Here is a 10842-nt window from a genome sequence, read left to right on the forward strand (position 1 = left end):
TGACCCAGGGCTTGAAGAACCTCAGCTAGGGGCATTGTCTATGCTACAAGGTGGGATGAAGCCAGAAAGCCTCATTGATGCGTCTAAGGGCTAGGGAAGAGATATGGCTTCCACAGATGGGGGAGGAAGGGAAATCTCTACACTTAGAGCTTCAGTGTGTCAGAACAGGTTCTGATGGGATTGACTCACATGTTCTGGGGACTTGAGGAAACATTTAGAGGAACATAATCAGGATAGGACGGTTTGGGACCTGAAACCAGTGAAGTACATCCTCATGCTAAGTCCTAACCTTGTATGCGTGTGCAGAGTTTACAACCCTCTTAGGGACCAAGATGGAGACTACAAATCCATTTGAGGAGTTGGGGAAGGCCAGTGATGGGGAACAGGGTCAGAGGGCTAGATGGCCTGGTGTTTGGGGCTTGAGTTCACATTGTAGGTGCAACTTGGCTGGCCACATGGCCTTATCAGATTGCTTTATTTCCTTCTCCTTCTTCTTGCCCTCCTCCTCTTCTTTCTACCCCTCCTTGACCTTCCCCTCCCTTCTTCTTCATATTCCTCCTTCTCTGCCCCTTCTTGTCTTCATTTCCTCCCCCTTTCCTCCTCCTTCTCTTTCCCTTTCTCCTCTTCCTCCTCATTCTTTACCTCCTCTCCTCCTTTCTGCTCATCCTCCTCTTCCTCTTCTCCTTGTTCTCCTCTTAGACACCCTCCTCTTTCTTTTTGTGGAGGACAGTGGATAACCTTGGAAGTCATTCCTTAGGTACCTCCACCCCCACACTCACCCCAAGTCAGTGTCCCTTCCTGGCCTAGAACTGACAAAGTAGGGTAGGCTGGCTAGCCAGCAAACCTCAGTGATTCCCCTGTCTCCTTTTACCCAGGCTAGGATTACAATGTGGCCTCAGGTCTGGCTTGTAAAAAATATGTGGGTCTCAGATCAAACTCAGGTCCTTGCGCTTGCAAGGTGAACACTTCACTGTCTGAGTATCTATCTCCCCAGCCATGTTTCTTCATCTTTCAAGTAGAGATAGCAACTAGCTTGCAAGATCATTGAGAAATCAGAAGGGCAGGATGCTTGAGTAGCCTACTGTCTCCAAGGGCACAGTCCACTGGCTGACTGTATATGTCAGAACCATGTGGTCTACATTCTCAGACTCCTGGAGAGATCATAAGGCATGGTATTCTGCAGTATCTGTGAGCAGCCGGAGCCAAACTTTGCACTGCAATTCACCCACAGCTCCATGTGCCCATGGAGTGACAGAAAGAAACTGAACCTATATGCTCAAGCCCTGGTCTCAAAACTGAGGGGAGTGGGGGGCTCCTGTAAGGACGAGGGACAATGGGAAGGACTGGTAGTGCATGCGGAGGAGAGGGAAGTCAGCCTGTGGTCAGGACTAAAGGGCGGCCACCAGGAAAGCCTGGACCCAGCCCCAGGCCAGCTGCTTCAGGGGAAGTGGCTTTCTTGTGGTGTTGAGAGGCTAGAGAGGATGGTCTTAGGGTGAGAAGGGATGACATCAGGAAGGTTGGGATGAATGAAGAGATGGCACTCATTCTAAAGTAATAAGAAAGATCTGAGGGGATAGCTATGCACTTTGAGGCCATCTATATAGCTACATGGTGAAAGGAGAAAGACACTAAGTAGCTTTTCTGGAGGAGGGCAGTCTGACTCTTCAGCACACCTATAGTATAGTCACAGGAAATGGGACCTTACAGGTGTCCAAGTCCACCTGGCTAAGGTCCTCAGAGCTGCACTGGGATGAGGTCACAGGACATAAGACTTAATCTGCTCTCTGCTAGGATCTTCCCTAGGAGATGGAGGTCAGGCCTGTGGTCTGGCTTATCGCTAGTCAGCTCAGAGACTTTGCTGCCTGGCTCAGGCCTGGATATGACGGGAGATAAACAGGGGTTGAGGGCTCAGCTAGAACCCAGGAAGTCTTAGAGATAAAGTATGTTGTGTGTGGGTTTAGAACTACAGAGTGTAGCCATAACAAGATCACAGAAAGCAGAGAAATGTTTCCCTTCAGGAAGATACAGGGTGACATGTGCTGTCCCACAAAAGAAGGCCTCAGGAGGGCATGTGGAGCCACCAAATGTGTTGATCTTTTCCTTCCTTTCTTAGTGAGTATGCTGGGATGACACTGTACTTTTTGTCTATATCATTACACTCAGTTCTTCATGGTGGGCACTATAAACAGTGCTCGGCCCAGGTGCTCGGTGAGTGCTGTGCATGTGAATGTCAGTGACGATTCCTTTTTACAGGTGTAGCCGAGGCTCGAGGCTCGAGGGGACAAGTGCTGATGATGTGAGTGACTGATTGATCACCTCAGAGGTGCAGAGAGTGGAGAGGAGTGGCCAGGAGATTGTGGCTATGGGGAGCTGGCAGAACAGTGTTCTCAGTTCAGGGAGTTCATGCTGAGGAGGAAGGCTAGGACACAGCTCCCACAGACAGGGGTCCTACTGCATTGGTCAAAACGCCTGACAGAGACACAAGAAACATGGAGTTCACTAGCTTAAGTCAGAAGGGACCAGAAGGCTTATTTCCCTTAAAAACAAAAACAAAAACAAACAACAACAAAAAACAAAAACAAAAACAAACAAAAACCAAAAAGCAAAACTCTGTTGTATATTTGGTTTTAAAGTTTCCAAAAAGGGGTTGGGGATTTAGCTCAGTGGTAGAGCACAAGGCCCTGGGTTCAATCCTCAGCTCCATAAATAAATAAATAAATAAATAAATAAATAAATAAATAAAGTTTCCAAACAGAGTCATGCATCAATGACAGGGATATGTTTTGGGAAATGCATTGTGAGACAATTCTATCATAGTATATATTTACACAAACATAGATATATATATTATACTGTAAACCCAGGGTACATGGTACAGCTCCTAAGTGATTTATCTGTACAGAATATTAAAACTGTATTGAATATGATAGGCAATTGTAATATAATAATGAGTATTTATCTGCTTAAACAGTGAGTATACCAGGCAACAAGAACTTTCAGCCCTGTTACAATGACGCCATCATATATGTGACCTGTTGTTGACATAAACATTATGCAGTACATGAATATCTCAGCGAAGCATTAGTTGATCACCTTCTGTTTGAACTTTCTATCAGTGTTTTATAAACAATTGTTCCTTCATTTGTCATTCCATCTCTCTCAGAGGACAACTTTGCATGTTGTTCCTCAGGCACTGTCCACCTTCATTTACGCGTAACCCTCTGTAGGTGACTGGGAGAGAAGATGGATCTCTCCTGATGTGAAGGCATGAGCCAACTGGGCGGTCCATCTTGGGTGGGGTCCAATGAAAGACAGGTGGGAGGCTGAGGCTGTGGAGTAGAGAAAGACAGAGGGTGGAGGCCAAAGAGAGACGAGGGCACAGGAAATGAGACACAAAAAGGGAGAGATGCAAAGATCAAAAGTTGCAGAGAGAGAGAGAGAGAGAGAGAGAGAGAGAGAGAGAGAGAGAGAGGCAGGAGCAATAGTCTAGAAGATGTGCAGACAGAGGTGGGGAAATGAGGCTGAACTATGGACTGAGAGGGTACACAAGAGAGCAGTTAGGGGAGGCCAAAAGATGGAGAAGTAAAAAGACATTAGAGAAGAAAACGAGGAGAGTTAGAGGGTGAGTGGGGGAGGGGAAAGGAAGGAGGAGGAGGATGAAGGGCAGAATGCAGGAGAGGTGGACAGTGAGGAGGACTAGTGTGAAGGTTGATGCAGAAAGAAATATTTGTTCTCCATTGATATTCATCCTCATAAAGAGGTACTATAGAATTTACTCTATATAAATGTGAGAATATTTGTTACATATATTTGAGAAGTATATTATCTGTAAGATGAATTTACATGTACTGAATCTATTCAAGAACGCCCTATCTATTCAACAGCACCCTATCCTTAGCTTTTTCAAAATACCGTTGAGCAGGCAAAGTAGCCAACTAAGGTGGCCTCAGAATCTCCAGATTTGGTAAAGCTGTTCCATGTAGGACCAGCTTATGGGACAAGGCCATTCTATGTTCTATCTGGGCTCTCTTCAACAGACAGCAGGAAACCACTGAATGTCTGACATTCAGGAGAATCGAGTCTGCAAAGGACTGAGTTCCTGACCTGAATCCCTATGCAGAACTCTTATGGGACTAATGGGGGATGGGCAGCAGTGCAATTTATTAAAATGAATTAGTACTGTCCATTGTTCAAGTGCACATTAGGAAGGGGGTGCTGGAAGTGATCCGCTGACCTTTTATGGTGGCCATTTTCTCTGCTATTCATGGTAACACTATGGCATTTTTTCTAAGTACACTGGGATAGCCTTATCGTCTCACCAAACATTTCCCTTAAGGTTTCTTTTCTACCTTTACACAAAAGGGATATCTGGACTTTAAAGATATACAGGCCACAGAATGAGGAAGTAGCTCTGGGTGCGCAAGAGAAAGTCTGTAGCAACTTTGCATCAACAGGAACTTTCTCAAAAGCTGTTTTCTTTTTCTTCCTTTCTCTCTCTCTCTCTCTTTCTCTCTCTCTCTCTCTTTCTCTCTCTCTTTCTTTCTTCCTTTGATCCTTCCTTCCTTCTTTTTTTTTTGTGTTAAGGCTCTTTTTTCATTCAGCTATAGGACAACAGTTTCCCTTATCCAGTGGTTCCCTCTCTCCCAATGGAAATATGCATGCAAATCTCTCCTGAAATTTGCCTCTGGGGTTCTTGCTCAGGTGTTTAATTGCAATGTCACTTGAATGACTTTTCAGGTTGGGAAACAGAACAGAAAGAGGTACATAATGAACATAGCAGTGCTCTACCCGGTACTTCCTACCCAGTCATCTATGATGGCCACACTGCTATGCCCCTTTCAGGGGAAATGACACATAATGTGTCCTGTGCTACATAGCCTGAGCACACTGACAGCTTGTGCTTCAATAGATTTGTGGAGAAGGCCCCCTGCAGCCCTTTATAAAGAGGAAGTAACCTGTCCTCTTTCCTTTTCACTAAGTACTGGGAGAACCCCTAAAATAGTGCTCTGGAGGTTGCATAGGGTGTCAGCATCCCAAGTGATGACACACTTGGTCTTCTGCAGCACAGTTGGGGCCACTCCCAGACTGTGGAAACCCACCATGAGATGTCATTCTGAGGCTCCACATCCAGCTTTGCTTGAAGGGAGTTCAAGCCTGGTTAACTGCTTGCAATTCCTGGCTGTGTATGAGGTCCCAGGATAGGAATCAAGCCTGCTTAGGGTTTGGAATCCTGAAAGGGGGCTAACTATTATTTCTTTAGCTCAGTCTGAACAGATCTGAAGTGAACTTTGTCCAGGAAGTATATTCATTGGAAGGATATGAAGTTGTCAATTATTTATCACAAACAGTTAATTCTAAGCAATTTCATGTGGTTTGACTCAGTGCTAAACTAAATGATAAGAAGGCAGCCTGGTGAAATCTAAACTCTTTTGGTGTATTTTAGGATCTAGAGGTGGTAGGAGGAAAGAGAGACACTGTCTGGAGACCTGCAGTATGCTTATTAGAGTCACTTATTATCAAATTTTATGTACTGGGCACTTAGTGGGACACTGAAAACCATGACCTGTTTGTGCTCAGAGAAAGCCCTGAGCTAGACCGTACACACAGCATCCAAGATAAATGGCTTCCCACAGTGCTTGGGTGGGGCTGCTATGCAAAAACTCTGGCTGCCTTGACTCCTGAGTTATCAGACTCCAGTGTCTGTATTAGGAGGAAAGAAAGGGCATCTTTCTTCTTTTTTCCCCCTCCAGAGGTTAATACTCAGGGAGGAAGTGTCCCGTTTACACGCACCCTGCTGACAGGCTTCCTGGAGGCTGCTTTGCCTGGGTTTTCTTCTCTGAAGTTCCTCCAGGGCAAGGCGCAGGATGCCTAGGTGTGGGGACCACTCCTAAATTCATTCCCACCACCAAACGGGATTGGGCTTCCCAATGACTGTGGATAAGATTGGACCTGACCTATTTTCAGCTTGGTAAACTGAGGTACACAGTAGGGATAGAACAGTGATCAAGCCCGAGTGAACCCCGGGCTCTGGATCCCTGACTTACACTGGACCCCTGTCTACACCAAACGGATAGCTTTCTAACAGGGCTTTCTGTGCTTTTCAGTAGAACAGGACTGAGGCGCAGGGACCTCAGAACTACTCTCCCAAGTTCTGGGTCCGGTTTGTTAAACTTTATGCCTTCTCCCACGGAAGAAGCCAGCCCCATGCAGATCTCACACTGGCAGTCCATTGTCCCTTAAGGGGTCCCAGTCACTAGGAAGCCCAGAGTGCCTCATTACCCAAGCCCCACTTGCCCTGACGTGCATGGACCCTGGCGCTGTGTCAGGGTCCCAGATGCGCTCACAGCTGGGGCTCTGGCACTCGGATTATACAGTTCTCAGACGCCTGCATGCCCTGCCCCGCCGCGGGCTCTTTGCCGCCAGCGTCCCCGGCCCACTGGCCCCCCTTCCCCTCCAGCTCTGCGGTCCCCGTCCCCAGCGCGCGTCCTCACCGCGCCACGCTCGAAGTCGTTGTAGAAGGCCTTGTCCAGCAGGTGCTTTTCGCTGCATCCCGCAGATCCAATGAGGCTGAGATAGATGTAGTCGTCGGTGCCCGCGAACCACTGGCTGCCGGTGGCCACAGTGACCGTGTAGGAGGGCATGACGCCGGGCAGTGAGTGCTGCTGGAGTGGGTGCAGGAGCTCACGAAGCTAGCGTGGCAGCACACCAGCCTCTTGACCCTGTCACCCGGGCAGCTCCCTGCCACAGGGTCAGCAGCCGCCCAGCACAGCGTTTGGGTCAGGCCCCGCCCAGGTCACCGTCCTGCCCTCTGGCTCAGGCTCCGCCCCTGGCCCTGGCCAGCCCTGACACCCCACTTTTTACCTCATCCTTCTCTCCTGTAGCGCTGGTGGGGCAGTTATAATCTCGTGTCTGATAGACAGGGACCCTTGTTCCTGTGCTTCACCTCTATCCCATAGGTGTCCCGGCAACCTAGCTTTTATCCCTCATTTATTTATGCATTCATTAGTTAGTCAATCCCTTATTACTTCCATCTTTATGGCCTTCTGCCTGCCTCAGTGTCCCCCATTGCCAGCGTGAGGGCTGAAGTGTAGCACTTCCTACAGCCTATGTCCTCATTCAGTTTTCAGAGAGACAAGGCTGCACACAGCCCATGCACTCAGCTTAGAGCAGGGGATCTGAAGCCAATGAGGCGAGGCCACCTGCAGCTGATGCCAGGGGTGGGTCTGGACCACAAAAACGGAGTGGGCAGGTCTTTACAGGTCAGGCAGGTCTTCTCTCTCTGGGCCAGGAACTGGTGAAGGCCAAAATGGGAGAAATGGTTAGTGGTATTGGGAAAAGGCCCTAGAAAGTAGTAGCCAGGGAAGGGGACTGCTAATCTGCGCCTGTGGGACTGACCAGATGGTATGCTTGCAGAGGGTAGACTTGCGCTGGGAAAGGAGTTAATCTTGTCCATAGATGCCTTCGGGAGTTGGTAGAGGCTGGGAGTCTGGGAAGAAGAGTGAATGCCTCTTTGGCGATAGTCAAACCCCTTTTGGTTTAAGGTAGCAAAGAAACCTTAAGGGAAGTAACGGCTGAAAAGGCAAGGAAGGCTATCCCACTGTACTTAGAAAAGTGCAGGGTGTTACCATGGACACCAAGGAAAACAACATAAAGCCTGGCTGGTCACTCTAGAAGGTGGGCTGTCAATACTCCTTAACTTACACTTGAAGAATGGGCACTATTGATTCATTTTTTAATAAATTGCATTGCTACTTCTTGGTTGTTCCTTTAAGTTCTGTTCATCCTGCCTTTCAATTGATTGGATGGGGGCCCACCTAGAAAATTAGGCATTGTATAATTAACTGTAATTATAATATGACAATGTATAATTAACTACATCTCCAACATCCTTCAACAATGCCGCATCAGCATTTGATAGCATGACTGGGTGCTATACATTGGTCATACCACAGTCTAAGTGAGCTCTTTTCTGAAGGCGTTTATCTTCCCATTTCAAAAAAGCCTTGGCATATTTCCTCCCCTTCTGGATTTCTCCTGTCTTCCTTCTCTACCTCTAGGTCTCTTGCAAAGCCTTCCCAGCTGCTGCTCCTTCCAAGGGTCTATTTGCCTCTCCTCTTTGACTGAGATCTCACAGCCTTTATTTACACTTACTCATGGACACACCGCCATCTGCTGTCTTCATTTCTCCCACAATGTGAGGTACAAAGAAACTGCACATGGATCCTAGAAGAGGGAGATATTGGGGAGCCTGTAACTTGCTGGGAAAGCAGGCTTTGTGGTTGGCAAAGCTGAAGAAGGTAAGGTAAGAGAAGACCAGCCCTTACTTCCCCTCACTGGTGGCATGAATCCCTGACTCACACAGTGGCGTGCACATGAGAAACCATAGATCCACCACATTCATAATTGCAGCAGGATGAATCTGCCCCATTCAGCAGGACAAAGCAGACCTGGCCTCTGCTGGTCGAGGAATTGACTAGAAACCTCTCTGAGATGTTCACTTTCCTCTGCAGGTGCGGACCACACCTTATTTTAGCCAGCTGGAACAAATACAGAGACCCACAGTCAGACATTACCAAGAGAGTGAGACACCTTGCAACACTGCCTTCAGAGCTCAGGGAGTCCCCACCGAAGAGGAAGCAGAAAGATTGTGATTGCCAGAGGGGATGGAGGACACCAAGAAAACATGGCTCTCTAAGTCATGAGCAAAGCTCATATGGACTCAAAGAGACTGAAGCAGCGTGTACAGCCTGCACGGGTCTATATCAGGTCCTCTACGTATAGATTACAGCTTCCAGTTCAGTGCTTTTATGGGATTCCTGACTGTGTGAGCAAGTAGGTTTCTGATTCTTGTGCCTTCCCCTGGGCCTTTTTCCTTCTGTTGGTTTGTCCTGTCCAGCTGCAATGTGATACTTTTTGTTTTATCAGTCTTCATGTAAGTCCACAAAAACAAAACAAAATACATGGAGAGGAGTCTTGAAGTTGAATGGGTTGGGAGGTAGGAAGAATCTGGAAGGAGTTGGGATGGGGAAATATAATCATAGTATAGTATAATTTTAAATAAAAAATAGTAAAAATTTATAGCTTCTTTCAGTTTCTTTTGGTCTGTTAACATCTACCACGGAGCACAAAATTCTAAACAAACAGTTAAAAAAAAAGGAGACTAAAGTATCTCTTGTGTGTTGGGAATTTAGAGGAAAGTGTATAGGCACTCATCTCCATTCCAACGGTGTCAGTTAGGATCACACTAGAAGAATAGAAACCAGACATGTATGCCGCCTTTCATTTTCCCAAGCCCAGGCTCACAGTCTCAGCAGACATCCCTGAAGAGGCATGTGAACAGGTCATCCCAGTTCCTGGCTCATTTAGTCACCACTTACGCCATCCAAGAAAAGCCGAAGGAGAAAGGATGATTCTGAAAACAAACATCCTGTTGGAAGGGTAATGTTGAAATGCCTATTGTGGTTCCTTCAACCTGAGGTCAGAGCACCAATCATTTTATGGACCAATATTCTCCATTCTCCTTCTGCCTCCTGCCTATCAATATTGTGTCAGCCTTTTTGCAGACTGGTTCTTCCCTCATGTCTGTTCTATGGGAGGAAGGTGGGATACCCCACACCACTTAACCTTGACCCCCAGTCTTCTAAGACCCAGTAGGTTTACATGAAGACTCAGTTTTATTTAGGAAGTACAAACTTAATGAACCTTCTCTCCTTTGGAACTTTTAGACCAAGTACAAAGATATCTTCCAACCCTGAAAACACACACTCAGCTGGACTTGTGTGTGAGTTGCTTTTGGTTACTTTTTTTTTTTTTCAGCAGTGAACACCAGGGAGCCTGGATGAAGAGCACAAGAGGATTAACTTCATCCAAAGCTGAGAGTGGTCCTCCCTCCCTCCAAGACCTGCCCTCCACCATCTGAAAGGGTTGGCTGTTCTCTTCCCTCATAGTGCATTTGTTTTCTTTGAGATACCCATCACTGACTATCATCATTTTATGATTTTCCTTGTTTTTGGTCTGTTTCTTAATAGAGGCAGAGAGTGGCTTTATTCACATTCACATGCTATCATTTTGTAAAGGTTTTCATAAAGGTTCTGAAGAAAGAAAATATTCTTACATGAGACAACTGAATACTTGCAGGTGGGTGTGATGTGATTTGAGTTCTCATGGTCTTCCCATTGCTGAGTGCTGTGCATCAGATTCGGTTAGATACTATTTTCGTTCCTATTTGCAAACAGGGAACCTAGCATGTCGGATTTCCAATCACTGTATTGAAATGCAAGAGTTAGTCAATTCCTAAAGAAAAAATGTATAGTGAAATCCCAGTCCACCATCATTTCACTGTACTGCTTTGGGCCTGTGGTGAGGTATGCATTGTGGTTACAGTGTGTGGTGAAGAAAAAAACCTCATGGATAGGAAGCAAAAGTGAATGTCAGAATACTGGGGTCTCACAACTCCTTTCAAAGGTATGCCACCCCTTGACCTGAATGGGGCATATTAGGAGGATTGACTTACATGTGTGATAGGTAGTTTTAGGTAGGTAGTTAATAGTATGATTCCTTGTGACTTATTCAGACAGCCTTAGTGTTATTTTGCCCTCCTCCCTCCTTATTCTGTATATGATCCACTCAACAACTGTGAACCTAGTCAATTACCTGGAGCCAATGAAGCCATGGATCTTTCAGGAGAACCTACAACCACCACTTTCCTAAATCAGCCCAATCCTTAACTGCATTCTAAATATTTGTCCTTATTCCCACAGAAAAGTGTAGTCCTCATTCCTCTTAAAGGAAACTTCTCTTTGCAATGGGCAGAGACTGCTATAGAAGAATACAACCCAACAA

General features: G+C 46.4%; 1 protein-coding gene across 1 annotated transcript in view; it reads right to left on the minus strand.

Moving 5' to 3' along the window:
* Positions 1-6790, minus strand: part of Alox5 (arachidonate 5-lipoxygenase) — a 58698-nt gene extending 51908 nt beyond the window's left edge. Inside the window, exon 1 of the mRNA XM_036180605.1 lies at positions 6492-6790. Within this exon, the coding sequence (XP_036036498.1) occupies positions 6492-6641 (150 nt within the window). The 5' untranslated portion in view covers positions 6642-6790. The remainder of the gene's footprint in view (positions 1-6491) is intronic.
* Between the last annotated feature and the right edge of the window lie 4052 nt (positions 6791-10842).

This window comes from Onychomys torridus, chromosome 3 (assembly GCF_903995425.1).
Source record: "Onychomys torridus chromosome 3, mOncTor1.1, whole genome shotgun sequence".
Classification (NCBI taxonomy): Eukaryota; Metazoa; Chordata; class Mammalia; order Rodentia; family Cricetidae; genus Onychomys; species Onychomys torridus.